At 38.9% G+C, this 18,452-nt stretch overlaps 1 protein-coding gene across 1 annotated transcript; it reads right to left on the bottom strand.

Annotated features, from left to right (window-relative positions):
• Window positions 1–16,067: 16,067 nt before the first annotated feature.
• Window positions 16,068–17,466, bottom strand: LOC137772627 (annexin A2-like). The gene is given in 2 exon segments (XM_068556650.1): window positions 16,068–17,295; window positions 17,297–17,466. Coding segments are annotated over 2 exon segments (1,002 nt in total). The 5' UTR covers window positions 17,398–17,466; the 3' UTR covers window positions 16,068–16,394.
• Between the last annotated feature and the right edge of the window lie 986 nt (window positions 17,467–18,452).

Raw genomic sequence — 18,452 nt, forward strand, 5'->3', positions numbered from 1 at the left:
TTACTAGACCTTAAACAAGTGTAAGAGCTGATAACAGCATATAATTTCCTCATATCTATTTATCCAATAAGTTGGATAGAAAAGGCAGTCTTTTCTAACTTAATATCTAGATCATGCCCCAAATACTCATGATAGCCCCTTGAACAGCCTCTTAGGATATTCCTCTATTCTAAGACTAAGGCTACTCAGACATATGCTAACTAAGAAGAAAGTGGAAAATTAGATAAAATCGCCTTTACAAATGAGAAGTGGAATACAGTAAGTCCCCTATGTACGAACGAGTCCCATTCCAAGAGCACATTTGTAAATCCAATTTGTTCGAAAGTCCAACAAAGTTAACCTAGGTACACAGCTAACACAATCGGCTATATAGTACTGTACTGTAATAGGTTTATAATACTTTTCACACAAATAATACATAAAAAAACAAACAGAAAATAAAGAAAACATTTAAAATCTTACAGTACAGTACCGTGAAAAGTACAGTAGTACCAGGTACATCACCGATGTTTTATGCCTGCTTCTGGACATCCTGGGCTTGAAATAAAGGTTCTGTACTACTGTACTCTATACAGTACTGTACAGTAAAGTACACAAAAGCACAGCCACTTGTAAAGGATGCACGCACATGACAATGTTCGCCCACGTGAACTAACTTACGTGATTGGAAATGAGAAAGCATGCTCGCATCTTTGAAAGTTTGAAACTTGAAGGTTCGTATGTAGGAGACTTACTGTATTTGATATCTGAAGCTAGAGAGGAAGAATTGCTTCCTTTCCAATTATTCTAAAAGATAAGATGCATATTTAAAGCAGTGAAGGCTGAAATACTGTTGTGCTGTTGTTTTTGTTGTGTGGCATTTTCAGGAGCCAGGCATTTTTCCAAATATCTTACACTTATTATTACCTCAGAACTTAGATGAAGAAACTAAAAACATTAAGAGAGTTAATGTTCCTTACCTAAATTACAGAGATTTAGATTTATTACTAATATTTTAGTATTATTAAAACAATACTAAAAGGTTTTAAGAAGAACTGTTTAGAAAACAAAAGAGAAATTATATACTATAAGATACATTAATATGTTTTATTAGGTGTAACATAGGAGAAATTAAAACTCAATGGAAGATGAGGGAAATCAAGTGAAAGGTAGGATGACAGTTTTATATGTTTTAAAATAGATGCCATTCGTTGGGAAAGCAGGAAACAGTTTATCACAGATGGCTCAAGAGTTTAATGAAGGTAATACTAACAGTATTATCACTCTGGTGAATGGAACCTACAAGGAGTTGAGGTTCCCAAAGTGTTGCAATAGTGGGAAACTGAACCTGAAGGGGGCAAACAACTTCTGGATGACATTCAGGGATTATTAATGTGTTTGTATATCTTGAGAAGAGGCTTTTGGTTCAGAGAGTGTGAGATTGAGTGTGTGATAGTTTTAGAGAAAGCCAGAGAAGAGAATATTGTAAACTGCAGAATGAAGATGTTATAAGAAAAAGGTGTACTCACAGTAAAGCTCTTGGCTGAGCTACGTCTTTTTTTTAATCAAAAGATAATAATTGATATAATCCATCTAGCAATCATATAATGGAAGTAAGATAGGAAGATGAAGGGGAGAGAAGTGTAAACGTGTATGTAAGGGTCAAAGGGTTGAAGGGCTAAATATTTCATTTCTGGTAATGTCAATAGACATTATTTATATTAATGTATATTAACTACAATATACAATAAAGACAGGGACTCTTCATTTTGTTAGAGATATAAAGAAGAAGAAAACATCTCTCATCAGAAGCTCATGGATATGAACAAATAAGATATCAATAGAAAACTGCCATTATGGAGAAATGTGCAGATACTTTAGGAGCTGGCAGGGGAAACACTTCTTTGCATTTTGTCTCCTGCACTTATACACAAAAATAGTCTTCTTACCACCCATTGATAGAGCAACTTGAGAAAAAAAATGACATTACACACATAGTATACCTACATTAAACAGAATTATTGTTCAGTATTCTATTCTATTAAAAACTCACTCCCATCTATCCCTAATAAAAATAATTCATTAGCAATATATTAATCTCTGTTTAACTACAAGCTTCAGTTTTGAGAATTCAAACAATTGAATTTTCTCTTCATGTTGACATTGGCACCCTTGAATTTAAGTGACCTTAATGTAAAGAGAATCCATTTCTTAGACGAGCAGATCAATATATTCCCAATCATATCAGATTGACTATCGTATCACAAGTGTTTTCACATTTGGAAATATGAAAATTCCAAGTTAAAATAAAAACCAGAGCCATCTAATATATTGTGCTTTCAAATACATGACAGAAATTAATCAAAATTCCCACTTCTATATCAGAGTGAGTGCAGAAGTTCCTCAGCCTTCTGGTATTGTGTGTCACCAGTGTTACATTTTCACAGCCATCACCAGTTGCTGGATTGTCATGGGGCACTTTAAAGACCGAAGCTGCAACGTTTCCTGAAGAAACATTGCTCTTCACCTTCTACAACGCAGGTTCCCAACCAGGTTTTAGGAATCATGCCAAATGGAAAAACTACCTGTCTAGGATTTCCCATCCAGAAACTCACATTTTACTTTTACACCATAAAAATCATAAATTAGCAGAAACATTCATATTCATTTATAAATTTCAAACATTTGTAGATATTATAATTCTATGGCTCCAGAGTAAACTGAACATAATTACATAGTTTTTATTAACTAGGAGTATTTCATCTGCTTGAGAAATTCTTAAGTCTGCTGACTGTTAAATTAAAAATTTTTTTTTAAGGGAAAGAAATATGAATTCCTCTACTCAGGACATTGTACTTACCAGAAGATTGTAGAATGGGTCTCATCAATGCTGGTAGGAAATTCCATCCAATCAGGTCAGGGGTTCTATGTTCTCTGGGTGGGTCAGCAGCTGTAGCTTTCAGAGTTTTCCACAGTCCAGCCAACTCCAAATGACTCTGAACAGAAGAAACATTGCTTTTGAGATGCCTGACTATCAGGATCCTTGAAGTCCCTCCCTGATTGGTTACTGAAGTTCCCTTAGATACACCCAATCAACACTGACTGGATTAACACCCTTCCTAATCTCTATAAACAACCCACTGCCAAAGTCTCCTAGGGCTGGCTTATCCTCATCTTTGAGTTTTATAATAAACACCCATTCATGTTTGATTTAGAAGGTCCCAAATTCTATTCCAGTTCCCTCCATATTTGATTACACTTCAGTAAGGTATTTGAATATGCATCATTCCATGTCTTGATAATTTCTGCCCTTTTTTCACTATGATCTAGGATCTAATAACATGTCGTGTTTAGAATGCCCATTCAAATTCCTTCAGTTCTGATCAGTTTTTACTACTGTATGGAATAAATCGAAATATGAATGATTATTGTGGATATTTTGGGAACTTGAGAAATAGAGGCTCCAAATTCTGGCAGCCATGGCTGATTTAATTCTGATGTTAGGATGATTAAACATGAGCATTACATTTTTAAAAATCACGATATTTTTGTTAAAAGCAATTTGATTAAACCCAATGTGGTCAAAAGTATACCTGGCTTGAAATGATTACTTATTAGACCAAAGAATGTTTGACAATATCAGACTTCATAATTATTTTGAAATTGGCTTCCTCTATTTCAAAATGTATATATAAATATACTTTCCAACAAGTGATTAAGTGACTATATCTAAAAATAAGATATTATTGGACAAACTAAATCAGTGAAATATCTACCTTTAAAAAAACACTAAATAAATATGGCTTAATGTTGTTTTTTTTTTAAAGTCAATTTCCTTTAGTTTTACTGTGTATGAGCTAGTCAAGTGTACCTGGTAAGGGTCTTTCTATCTAGGTTGGAGATGGCCCTTTATTTTCTTTTATTTATTTTTTAATTATTATTTATTTATTTTGGCTGTGTTGGGTCTTCGTTTCTGTGGGAGGGCTTCCTCTAGTTGTGGCAAGCGGGGGCCACTCTTCATCGCGGTGCGCGGGCCTCTCACTATCGCGGCCTCTCTTGTTGTGGATCACAGGCTCCAGACGCGCAGGCTCAGTAGTTGTGGCTCATGGGCCTAGTTGCTCCGCGGCATGTGGGATCTTCCCAGACCAGGGCTCGAACCCGTGTCCCCTGCATTAGCAGGCAGATTCTCAACCACTGCACCACCAGGGAAGCCCAATATGGCTTAATTTTTGATATATATTTTTACTTATGGATATACACAGACAAAGCTGAAATCATATACAGAAATATATAGGATGGGGGGGGAATGTTATAATTCTTGGAGATTTCCATGGTAATAACTTGTTGGGATTTTTAAAAAATAAATGTTTCATCTCTCTATATATATTTTATAATCTTTTGGTAATGAGAATGAACTGCTCCTGAAAAAGAACGACCATTTTTATTAGAATATACTATCACATACATATCCTTCACATAACTCACATAAATAGTTTGTAGAGGTCTCTAGTTCTAATTACTTTTAGCATGCTATTTTATTACCCATAAAAATTAATTAAGGGAATCAATAAATGTTACATTTTTATGTTTATAATACCAAATTCAGATTAAATTTTAGCAGATTCACTATTACTGAAAATAAAGAACTTCTAATATATTAATGAAGGTTATACAGTTCCTTTAGAAAGCAAATAAATTAACAAACTATTATTATGAACTGTTAAACATTATTAAACTATTAAGTTGGCAAATATTTAAAAAGGATAATATCCAGTATTAATGATAGTAAAAAAATGTATACCCTCACATATTGGTATGTTTGTATGAAGTTAATAGAGAATGTTTTGATAATATGCATTAAAATTCTTAAAAAATGTTTGCCTCTGACCCAGTGATTCTAGTCCTAGAAAAAAATTCTAAGAAATTCATTGGACAAAACCTGGCAAATCTGAAACCTTTCTTTAACAATTTCTCTCCCTACTATATATAATCTACATACACAGCAAAAAAAAAAATTTGAAGTTTTTACTTCCCCAGCAAAATCTGAGACCTCAAGATTTTAGGGCAACAATCTTTCATTCTGTTGGATGGAGTAGTGGATTAAATGTGCCCACTTACACCTCCCCCAAATTATGTCCAAATCCCAACACCCAGTACCTCTGAATGTGACCTATTTTAGAAATAGAGTCTTTGCAGATGGAATCAAGTTGAAGACGTCAAGATGAGGTCATCCTGCGTAGATTGGGTCCTAAATCTACTGACTGATGTCCTGATACGGGAAAGAAGAGGGATATTTTAGATGTAGCAAAAAAGGTCATGTGAAGAGGCAGAGATATAAAGTAAACAATTGCTTAACTGAACAACTGTAAAGTCAGCTTTAAGATGCCTTTTGAAAAATGATGAGCAGTGAAGCGATGGTGAACAGATCTATTTATAAGTAAAAATTCTTGAGAGGGGGGTTATAGGCTTCTGATCAATGACCACAAAATTTTTAGTGTATAGAACATAAAGCCATTGACTCAAACCTGCCTCAAATGAGGAGATAGTTTGATGAACGGGGAGAAAGTATAGATAAGCCCTGTGTAGACTGGGCTAGAAACTGGCCAAGAATTCATTATGAATATAATCATTTCTAGACTGATAACATTAATGATAATGATAATATTAAAATGATAATAGTAAAAGTTAATGTGTTTACTATTTCTAGGCATTCAATTAACTCCTCTTACACGGATTAACTATTTTACTCTTCAACAATATTAACAAATTTTCTATTTTTGCCTCCATTTTATGAGGTTACCTGACATAGTGTGGATAAAATAAGTCACTTGTCTATGAATAACAGATTGAATAAATGCTTCATGCAGTACTCACACATAGGTATTACTGATAGAAAAAATGACAATGTAGATTTAGTGTCCATGATTACCATTAATGTTTCATTTTTAAGTGAACATTGTAGAAATTCATTGTACCTTGTTCAGAACTCACCTTTGGGTACAGTTAATGAAATGTTCCACTCTTGTTCAGTAAGTAACTCTGTTAAATTCAGTTCAGTGATTGGTGATCCCTTCCTGGTGGCAGTAACTTTCAAAATTCTCCACAGCCCAGCCGAGTCCAAACAGGACAGCTCTGGGCTCTGGAGAAGAATGAGCTCTTTGCTGGATGTTTTATATATTCTCCGAAGACCACGCCCATTTCCTCCAAGTGATAAAGTTATCAAACCTTAGAAAATGTATAGGCGCAATGATTAGATTTTTGCAGAGTTGAAAACACACTGACACCAATGGTTAACATCAAACATTTTGAAACCTACTTAATCCAATTGCCACAATCCAATCTCTGGTGAAAAACAAAAAAAAAAAAAGTCACACCTTGAGTTTACACTTGTAATCCAAGAAGTTGCTGTTTGGAAAATAAATGATCTCCCCAAATATGAATTTCAATATCTCCACTTAATGAACTATATTTTAGTCCTAATTGAAGTGACCCATTACTACCCACTATATTTGATTGCCTGTCTGAATCTGCCTGCATTACTTCTGTGATACGTGATATTTCTTCAGAAAGATGAGTCTTTCACATTCCATTTTTCATCCCAATGCAGTCAAGCTCCGTAGTAATACCACTTACTGCTCTGGCAGAGATAGCCCACTACTGTTTGATGGATCTTGTCAACCTCATCTGAACTAAAATTCTCTGAAATTTTATACTTTTCATTGATATCTCCATGAAATTCTTCTTTCTAAGGTTTTTTTGATTGTTTGCTTTGTTTTTCTTTTTGGTAACACACTGTTGTTTTTTTTCTTTCCCTCTATAACTGCACACAAAATAGCTGTTGGTTATTTTTCTCTATGACTCTGTCCCTTTTTCTCATTCCTTGCATATTATTTCATATCCTCTCATTCTAATATTCAATATATATGCACAATTGAAATATTTATGCTGTGTTGTGTATTTAGTGATTAACTCATAGTTGTATATACACGATTGACTAAAAGGAATCTTAGACATTTTCTTTAAGGAATATGATATTGGATCGTATGGTAGTTCTATTTTTAGTTTCTTAAGGAACATCCATACTGTTCTCCATAGTGGCTGTATCAATTTACATTCGCACTAACAGTGCAAGAGTGTTCCCTTTTCTCCACACCCTCTCCAGCATTTATTGTTTCCAGATTTTTTGATGATGGCCATTCTGACCGGTGTGAGATGATATCTCACTGTAGTTTTGATTTGCATTTCTCTAATGATTAATGATGTTGAGCATTCTTTCATGTGTTTGTTGGCAATCTGTATATCTTCTTTGTAGAAATGTCTATTTAGGTCTTCTGCCCATTTTTGGATTGGGTTGTTTGTTTTTTTGTTATTGAGCTGCATGAGCTGCTTGTAAATCTTGGAGATTAATCCTGTGTCAGTTGCTTCATTTGCAAATATTTTCTCCCATTCTGAGGGTTGTCTTTTGGTCTTGTTTATGGTTTCCTTTGCTGTGCAAAAGTTTTAAGTTTCATTAGGTCCAATTTGTTTATTTTTGTTTTTATTTCCATTTCTCTAGGAGGTGGGTCAAAAAGGATCTTGCTGTGATTTATGTCATAGAGTGTTCTGCCTGTGTTTTCCTCTAAGATTTGATAGCAATCCCACTACTGGGCATATACCCTGAGAAAACCATAATTCAAAAAGAGTCATGTACCAAAATGCTCATTGCAGCTCTATTTACAATAGCCAGGACATGGAAGCAACCTAAGTGTCCATCATCGGATGAATGGATAAAGAAGATGTGGCACATATATACAATGGAATATTACTCAGCCATAAAAAGAAATGAAATGGAGGTATTTGTAATGAGGTGGATGGAGTTAGAGTCTGTCATACAGAGTGAAGTAAGTCAGAAAGAGAAAAACAAATACAGTATGCTAACACATATATATGGAATCTAAGGAAAAAAAAAAAAAAGGTCATGAAGAACCTAGTGGCAAGATGGGAATAAAGACACAGACCTACTAAAGAATGGACTTGAGGATATGGGGAGGGGGAGGGGTGAGATGTGACTGGATGAGAGAGTGTCATGGACATATATACACTACTAAATGTAAAATAGATAGCTAGTGGGAAGCAGCCGCATAGCACAGGGAGTTCAGCATGGTGCTTTGTGACCACCTGGGGGGGTGGGATGGGGAGGGTGGGAGGGAGGGAGATGCGGGAGGGAGGAGAGATGGGAACGTGTGTATATCTGTAGCTGATTCACTTTGTTATAAAGCAGAAACTAACACACCATTGTGAAGCAATTATACTTCAATAAAGATGTTTAAAAAAAAAAAAAAAAAAAGAGTCATGTACCAAAATGTTCATTGCAGCTCCATTTACAATAGCCAGGACATGGAAGCAACCTAAGTGTCCATCATCGGATGAATGGATAAAGAAGATGTGGCACATATATACAATGGAATATTACTCAGCCATAAAAAGAAACGAAATTGAGTTATTTGTAGTGAGGTGGATGGACCTAGAGTCTGTCATACAGAGTGAAGTAAGTCAGAAAGAGAAAAACAAATACAGCATGTTAACACATATATATGGAATCTAAGGAAAAAAAAAAAAAAGGTCACGAAGAACCTAGTGGCAAGACGGGAATAAAGACACAGACCTACTAGAGAATGGACTTGAGGATATGGGGAGGGGGAAGGGTAAGCTGTGACAAAGTGAGAGGGTGGCATGGACATATATACACTACCAAACGTAAAATAGATAGCTAGTGGGAAGCAACCGCATAGCACAGGGAGATCAGCTCTGTGCTTTGTGACCACCTAGAGGGGTGGGATAGGGAGGGTGGGAGGGAGGGAGATGCAAGAGGGAAGAGATATGGGAACATATGTATATGTATAACTGATTCACTTTGTTATAAAGCAGAAAGTAACACACCATTGTAAAGCAATTATACTCCAATAAAGATGTTAAAAAAAAAAAAGAAATATATTGTCTGTTAAGTTTGAGCAACTTTCTCTTAAGGTTTTCTTTATTTTGACTGTGTTTGCATTTTATTCTGAAAATTTTTTCCTATTTAATCAATCACGGGCCATTGTGCTTCACTCAGGGAAGGGTACTAGACAGGAATATTTATTTATTTATTTAAAAAATGTTATTGAAGTATAGTTGTTCATCTTGGTCTCACATTGATTTATCACAGTTCCAAATATGATCAACCTCATCATCACCATCAACTAAGGTCATAAGATTTTTTTTTTTTTTTAACATCTTTATTGCATAAGATTTTAAAATATAAAAACTGAACTGCTTAAGATTGAGAGCATCCTTTCTTCAATTGTCTATCCTAGAACCTGGTACATAATACTAGTTAGTATCTGCGTTATATTAGACATGAATGAAGAATAATTATCTTCATCTAATTTTCATTCTCTCTCAGGTAGAGAGTTTCCTTGATTCAAGCTTTTCTCTCAGCCACGGCTTACCCGGTATTCCTCAGCCATCCACAAAGTGGAACAATGCCTGTGAGCCCCACGCTTCTCAGACTTACAGCAGGGTAAACAAAGCACATCCTTGGTGACCTCACAAAAGAAGGTCTTTGTTTTCATGTGTATCTCACATATCTGTTCTTCAGAGCTTGGTAAGTCATAGGTTCCTGCCCATCTGGCAAGGAATACCTGTGTCTTCAAAACGATATTGGTGGTCAAGTTCATTTAATGGGATGTTTCCCTGCACACAAGGTAGCGAGGAGGATGTTGGGCTTCCTCCCGGCAGAGACAGAGACACGGCATATCAGACAAGGCATGTCTGATATAAACAATGTAATTAGGAGCATATTCATCAAGACTTTAGATCCTGTCTTTTTTGTTTGGTTGGTTTTTGCCTTTCATTTTTTGAAAACAGTTTTATTGAGAGATAATTGACATACAGTAAACTGCACATATTTAGAGTGCATACTATCAAAAGTTTTCCCATATGTATACAGCCATAGAACCATCACCATGATTAAGATAATGAACATATCCACCACCCCAAAAGTTTCTCCTGCCCTTTCATAATCTTTTTCGCCCAACTTTTCCCACACAACACACCCCCAGCCCCTTCACTTCCATCCCCAGGCAATCACTGATCTGTATTCTGTTGTTATAGATTAGACACATTTTCTGGAGTATTATATAAACGGAATCACACCCTATGTACTCTTTTTTTTTGGTCTGGCTTTCTCTTACTCAGAATGATTACTTTGAGATTCATCCTGTTGTAGTGTATTTTAATAGGTCATTTCATGTATTGCTAAGCAGTGTTTCAGTTTATGGCTATAACACAATTAGTGTATTCTTTCACCTGTTTAGTAGATATTTGGGTTATTTCTCTTTTTATTGCTGTCTTTCTATACATTACTGATGTTTCAAATAAAGCTGCTAAGGACCTCGTGCTGGAATCCTGGAGAAGAGAAGCTCTATTTCTGTTGGGAGTGGAGGGGACGTGATGTCAGCCTGTGGCAGTTGGTGGCCATCTTGCTGTCATAAAGGCAGAGCCACCTGAGTGAGGATGACACCGTAAGCAGAGCCAAGAGGTCGGACAAGATGATTACTGCTGATGCCATTGAGCTCCAGGTACAGCCCTGCCGGAAGCTGTCTGCCTGTGGACTTAGATACCACCTGCACCTAAATTCTCCAAATGTATAGATGTTAGACATGGAGTCAGCGTGAAATCTTGTGTAAGTGCAGGAGCTGTGAGAGAAGACAAAATGACTCACGTGTCTGCCTTTCCGTGGGTGTCCAAGGAGAGAAATCTTCCCAGAGCTTTTCAGAGAAGTCCCAGCCTAGGAATTCACAACAGAGTGTCTTCTCACATGGCAGTCTACCAGCTGGGTGGTCTGAGGTCTGTCTTTGCTCCTGGTCCCACACCAGCCTCTGGGGTCTCCTGCCTGTGTGGCCCAGCACTCACCCCTCCACACACATAATCACTTGTACCCACCCAGGCCTTCTCACCTTTGGACTCTGCCTTGGTGGGCTCTGGTCCTCCAGCTGACTGAGGGGAATGTTGACACGGTGTTCCAGGTGTGAGCCAGGTGTGCTGAGTTGCACATGAGCCCAGGATCGGATCCTGAGAAGTGACCCAGGTGGTGTCTGGGCAGGAGGCCTGCCCCATTCACCTCTGAGCCCTGGTTCTGGAGAACCCCCTGTGGCCACACTCACCAGGAGCCCAGGTTGGCCCTCGTTGGCAGTGTGGTGTCCCCGCCACTCACTCGGGGAGATGGATTGGGTGTCCCCATCGATCAGCTCCTCACCAATCTCCAGGGTGGGGTTCTGCAATGACAGTCACCAGCAGTCGGCCTGGCCCAGAGGTATCAGAGCACCATGCGGCCATTATCTTATCGCTGCTTCTTCTGCCCACTTGAGCTTCTGCTGCCACATCATGCCCAGACCTGTGTCTGCTCAGATATCCATCGAGGAGAAAAGAGGTACATCTAGAGGGTTTGGGATAAACATTGGGCAGAAGGGTGCTGTCCTGGCTTTCCACATCCCACCCAGCCAGCTTTGACCTGGGGTGTGGACGTGACCGGCCCACCAGGCTTCTGACCCCTCATCAGCCTGCTTTTGCTTGAGGCAGCCCCGCCCCACATAAAGCCCCCACCTGCACATGTACAGGGAGGCAACAGAGCGCTGCCCAGGTGGGATCGGAGTGCTGGTCTGGCCTGAGCTGGCTTGCCCTGCACTTCCCTGTGTTACATTTCTGTCCCTCTGGTCAAATGGCCAAAGGTGTCTGGCATGAGATCTGTCCCAGGGTCTGCAGTGTCAGAAAGCATTCTCACTGTGACCTTTCCTGATGCCATGGCTTTGGGAATATTGTGACGCAATATAAGTCCCTTCCTCCTCTCCAACCCAGTGAGCTGGGTAAGGGGCTTCTCTAGAAGTGGGTGCCTGGTTACCCAAGTTCCAAGTTCTTCTGGGCGCTCTCGCCAGGGAAGTGAGGTCACTTTCTGTGGTCTGCTTACCTGGGTTTCCTCCTTACACAAAACTCCCCAAAGGCATTTGTGGGCTGCTGACTTCTCACCCCCCACCCTATGCCTTGTCCATGCACAGTGGCACCACACAGCCCACTTCCCAGCCCACAGCCCCTGGGAAGCCTGGGGGCAGCCAGGGTTCCAGCTCTGAGGACACAGCTGGGTTCAGACCTGGCTCCTCCTCCTCATCAGGGATGCGACCCTGGACAAGCTATGTGCCTCTCAGGGTTTCCCCAATCCCCCATCTGCCCACCGGGCATCACTTTGGCATCTACTTCTTCCGGAAGCCGTCAGGTTACCACCTTTAAACACCCAGAGTGCCTGTAAAACCCATGGCCTGGTATCACATGGAGCTCATGCGCAGACTTAGCAAAGGAAGGATTACGTAAAGGGCTGGCATAGCACAGAATACAACTGAAACAGGCCTGGGTCTCCTCTGGGATTTAGGGAAAGTCACTCCCCTTTCTGCCTGTTTCCCAGTGCCCCTCCTCCATGGGAGAGTTGAAATTCAATAAAATTCAGACATCCTCCCCTCTGGCATACAACCAAAAAAAATAAATAAATAAAAGATGCTATGAACATTTATGTATGAGTATTTGCATAGACATATGCTTTCATTTCTCTTAGGTAAATACGTAGGACTCAAATGAATAGATCATATGGGATTTATATGTCTAACTTTTTAATAAATGACAACGTGGCTGCACCATTTCATATTTCCAGTAGCAGCATATGAGCATTCCTGTTCCTTCATAGTTTTGCCAATACTTAGTATGTACAGTCTTTTACATTTTAAAAGTGGTATATTATTTTGATTTTAATTTATATTTCTTTAATGATTAATGATGCTGAATATCATTCGATGTATTTGCCATCTATATATCTTGTCTGGTGAATAATCTGTTCAGATATCATACCCATATTTTATTGTATTGTTTTATTATTCATGAGTTTTGCCAGTTCTTATGGACAAGTTCTCTATCTGATATATGATTCACAAATGTATTCTTCTGCCTTTCCTTTCTTTGAAAAGAGTCTTTTGAGGGCAGATTTTTAAAAATAATGATAAAGTCCAATTTATCAATTGGTCATGCTTTTGTTGTTTTATTCTCCTCCTCACAACCACGTATCTCCAAAAAAATGAAGATTTTGCTGGACGCAATATTACAAAGATTTTCAAGTAGAAGTCTGATGGGCTTAGGTTTTATCTTTAGGCCTATAACCCATTTGAGCTGACTTTTGTGGATGATTTGTGTTACATACTGGAGTTTTTTTTTTTTTTTGCAGTTAGTGTTTCAGCACAGTTTGTTGAAAAGAGTATCCTTTCTCCACGGAATTGCCTTTGCACTTTTGTTAGAAAAATCCTTTGTCCACATATATGTAGGTCTATTTCTTTCTTTCTTTTTTTTTTTTTAACATCTTTATTGGAGTATAATTGCTTTACAATGGTGTGTTAGTTTCTGCTTTATAACAAAGTGAATCAGTTATACATATACATATGTTCCCATATCTCTTCCCTCTTGCGTCTCCCTTCCTCCCACCCTCCCTATCCTACCCTTCTAGCTGGTCACAAAGCACCGAGCTGATCTCCCTGTGCTATGCGGCTGCTTCCCACTAGCTATCTATTCCACGTTTGGTAGTGTATATATGTCCATGCCACTCTCTCACTTTGTCACAGCTTACCCTTCCCCCTCCCCATATCCTCAAGTCCATTCTCTAGTAGGTCTGTGTCTTTATTTCCGTCTTACCCTTAGGTTCTTCATGACCTTTTTTTTTTTTTTTCTTAGATTCCATATATATGTGTTAGCATATGGTATTTGTTTTTCTCTTTCTGACTTACTTCACTCTGTATGACAGACTCTTCTGAGCTCTCTAATTTGTGCCATTTACCTACTTATCTATTTGAACACCAATACCACACAGTTGTGATCACTGTGGCTTTAAGAAAGTCTTGACATTAGGTAGTGTTACTCCAACTTTGCTCTTTGTAGTAATATAATGCTACAATGTTACATGACTATAATGTCGGGAGTCAGGTTCTATAAATGTCCATTAGGGCAAGCTGGCTTATAGTGTTGTCCTGTCCTTTATGATTTTCAATTTGATGTATGGATCTATTTGATCTATGGCTCCGTTAATCTATGGATTTCAATATTCAAAGAGATATTGAAATCTCTGAATATAATTTCCATTTCTCTGGCAGTTCTGTCAGTTTTTGCCCCATGTAATGTGAAGCTCTGTTATTAGGTGCATAAACATTTAGGATTCTTATGTCCTTTTCAGATGTGATCCCTTTATCACTATGAAATGACCTCTTATATCCGTGGTAATAATATTCTTCGTTCTGAAATCTATTGTTTCTAATATTAATATAGGCACTCCTGTTCTTCTTAGAATAGTGTTCGCATGGTATAACTTTTTAATCACTTTACTTTAGCCAAGTTGTGACTCTATATTTCAAGTGTATAGGCAACATATAGTTGTATCTTGCTTTCTTAACCATCTGAAAACATCTGCCTTTAATTGGGATGTTTCCACCAATGATATTAAATATGATTATTGATATGGTTATCAGTAAGTCTATCATACTGCTACCTGTTTACTCTTTTCCCAACTGTTTTACCCCCTTTTTTCTCTGTTCCTGTCTTTAAAAAATATTGTTTATGATTCCATTTTGTGACCTTTTTTGGCTTATTATTTGTAACCTCCTATTTAAAGTTATTTTAGGTGTTTCTAAAGGGTTTATAATATATATCTTTAACTTACCATACTCTACTTGTATGTGATATTTTACCGCTTCACACATAGTATAATAACCATATTTTATGTATAAATAGATAAACATATGTTTATTTTTCTCCTCCCAAATTTTGTAATATGTTTGTCATACATTTTATATTTACATAGATTATAAAAGCTTCATAACATTGTTATGATTTTGTTTAAATAATCCATTACTTTAAAAGTTTCTAATAACAAGAAAAAGTCTTATATATTTACCCATGTAATTACAATTTCTGGTGTTCCTCATTTTTGTGCGTGTGTATATCCTTTGTAACATGGGTGTACATCTATAAGACATGAATTCTTGCAGCTTTGGGATCATTCAGGAAGGAAAACCCAGTCTCTATTACTCTACCTTAAGAAGTAGAAGTCTCCCCTTATCTGCCTTTTGTAAGTAGTATTAAAATAATTTTTTAATTAAAAGAAAATGGATTTTCTACTAATTTTATTATTAGTACTATTGTTTTAGTATTTAAAAAGTTAACTGTTTCTGGATTGCTAGTGAGAATGAAAATATCTTAGATTGCTTATTTGGGGCATACATTCTTAAGGAAATATTAAATTAAGATGCACCAGTGGGAGACTGGAAAATATTGTGGTTGTTATCCATGGCTTCAATCTGGGTGATATTTTTACAAACAAATGTGTAGTTATGCATTTTTAAAAACATGTGGAAAAATAAGGTGATTTTTTTACTGACCATATACAATCCCATTGTCTCTTTGAAGAAATAATTATCTTGAATGTTTTACGGTAAATGGGCCAGAATTTTGAGGCCATTGACACTCTTTATTCCTTAAGGCCACCTTCTGTTTTGTTTTTAAATAGATGTTATATTTTAGAGCAGTGTAAGTTCACCACAAAATTGAGCAGAGCAAGGGGATCCCCATATACGCCCTGCGCTCCCACATATGCACAGCCTCCCTCACAAGCAATGTTTGTTACCGTTGATGAAACTACATTGCACGTCATCACCAAAGTCCATAGTGTAAAATTAGCGTTTACTGGTTGCTGTACATTCTATTTGAATAGAAAATGTATAATGACACTTATTCTCTAAGTTTGAATAAGTGTATACAGAGTGTTTATCATACAGAATTTTTTTTTTTTCTCACTGCCCTAAAAATCCTCTGTGCTCCACCCTCCCTCCTCCCACCCCCCTGGCAACCATTGATCTTTTTGCTATCTCCATAGTTTTGCCACTTCCAGAATGCCATATAGTGGGAAGGATATATAGTATGCAGCCTTTTCAGATTGGCTTATTTTACTTAGTAGTATACAATTATGGTTGCTTCATGTCTTTTTTTTTTTTTTTTTTTTTTACTTGTGCCTAAAGTAAAAATTCAGTTTATTCATCTGTTTACAACACAGTACTCAAAAGGCAAAGTGTTTCACATCATAGATTTCACTTCCAACTCCTTGGAATGTTCATTTCTTTGACTGTAAAGAGAGACTAGACCAGAAAGCCAGGTAATGATTTTAGGCAACTAAACTAAGGATGGAGCAGGTGGGGTGGGCAGCGCTAACGTCATCCTCCCAGGGATGGGCACAAGGGGGCTCTAAGCCACAAGCTGATTGTGTAGAACTGTTAGCTGGGAGCGCGGAGCAGCCATCCTGGACCCTCTGGCCACTGTGGGCTTCAGTCATCCCCACCACACAGGTACAGCAGCGCTTTCTGGGAGTCGCCCTTGGTGTCTTGCTGAATGTAATAGTACAGGGACTTGCTGTACTTTTTCTTGAATTCAGATCTAATTTTCAACATGTTCACTTCACTGCGGGAGATCATGATTCTAATCAGGACCTTATCGCGAGTGCCCTTGCCCTTCATGGAGTCGTACAGTCTGTCAGCAAAATACAGGGGCTTGTTCTGAATGCACTGGACTCGGTTCAGGAAAGCATTTTCCAGGTCTCCTTTGACCTCCTCCTTGATGCTCTCCAGCATGTCATAAGGGCTGTAGCTCTTGTACCTTTCAAGTACTTTCTGGAGGCGGCACACACTTGGCTCGGTCATGATGCTGACCCACTTGGAAACATCAGTTCCTCTCCGCTTCACGCCAGCATCATAGAGATGCCGGGCATCTTGGTCAATCAGCTCATAATCAATGACAGAGCCATCCTCTGCTCTTCGACCCTTCCATAGGGCAACCATTAGCTTGAGGAAGTCATCAGATGTGTCGGAAATGATATCCTTCTCCAGATCGGTCTTGTATATTTCCTTGTAGACTCTGTTGATTTCCTGCAGCTCCTGGTTGGTCCTTGAGCAGATGATCTCAATGAGGGAGTCCTCATTGGTCCCCAGCCACTTCATGGAAGCTTTCAGCTCGGAAGCCTCATACTGAGCAGGTGTCTTCAATAGGCCCCAAATCACTGTCTCCAGGTGGCTGGAAAAGGCTGACTTCAGTGCTGATGCAAGTTCCTTTTTGGTCCTTCTCTGGTAGGTGAAGGCAATATCCTGTCTCTGTTCATTGCTGCGGTTGGTCAAAATGTTGACGATGGTGACCTCATCCATACCTTTAGTCTTGATGGCCTTTTCAATGTTCATCAAAATTGGTGTATGCTTTGACGGACCCGTATGCACTTGGAGGTGTGGAGTGATCACCCTCCAAGCTGAGCTTGCAGAGAATTTCATGAACGGTAGACATTTTGAAAGAAGCTGGGCCGGGTGCAGTGCGCTGCAAGCGCCGCCAGACGCAAAGCCTACTTCATGTCTTTTTGTGGCTTGATAGCTCCTTTTAGTATTGAATAATATTCCGTTGTGTGGATGTACCATGGTTTATTTATCCCCTCACCTAGTGAAGGACACCTCGGTTGCTTCCATGCTTTAACAATTATGAATAAAGCAGCTGCAGACACGTTTTTGATAGACATAAGCTTTCTACTCCTTTGTGCAAATAACAAAGAGTGAGATTGCTGGACACAAGCATGTTTAGTTTTGTAAGAACTGCCAAACTTTCTTCCAAAGTGTCTGTGCCATTTAGCATTCCCACCAGCAATGACAGTTTCTGTTACTCCACATCCTTGCCAGCATTTGACATAAGTTTTCTACTCCTTCATATTTTATATGGCAGTCCAGTACTTGTTAATAAGTTTTTATTGAAATAAATAGATTAAGACAAACAGCATGGTATGCACAGTTAAAAACAAACAGCAATCAGGAAATCCCAGCTGTATTTACCCCAGAGGAAGAAGACCAGCGCTGGGAGCACCTTACCGCCGCTCGCCGGCCCCCTGCCGGCTGCACCTGGCCTGGGATGTCTGGGCAGCTCCGGGGCTTCTCTTCTCGGGTCGCACTGGACAAAGGAGCCCGCCTGAGGCCTCGCCCAGGAAGAGGAGCGGGATCCGCAGACAGGGCACGCGGAGTCCTCAGGGGTTAGGTGCCGGCAGGGCTAGATAAGAGAGCCCAAGATGAGGGTTGCAGCCACAAAGGTCCCGCGAATCTCCGCCGTGCCCTTGTTTTCAGCACTGAATCTCACCACGACCCGCACACGATGCGCGCAGATCCGACTTCTTTTCTGACACTCGAACCACCTCCATCCGGCGACAGTATCCTAAGGGACGGCCAAGACTCCTTGGCACCGCCAGGCACTTGTGGACACAATGATTTCTGGGTTCCATAAGAGCAGCCCGTTTAACATCCAGGAACACGACCGTTCTCCCATCGCCATCCACGTCCTGCCAACTCCAACTCGGCCGCGGC

The sequence above is a fragment of the Eschrichtius robustus genome, chromosome 11, assembly GCF_028021215.1.
Source record: "Eschrichtius robustus isolate mEscRob2 chromosome 11, mEscRob2.pri, whole genome shotgun sequence".
Classification (NCBI taxonomy): domain Eukaryota; kingdom Metazoa; phylum Chordata; class Mammalia; order Artiodactyla; family Eschrichtiidae; genus Eschrichtius; species Eschrichtius robustus.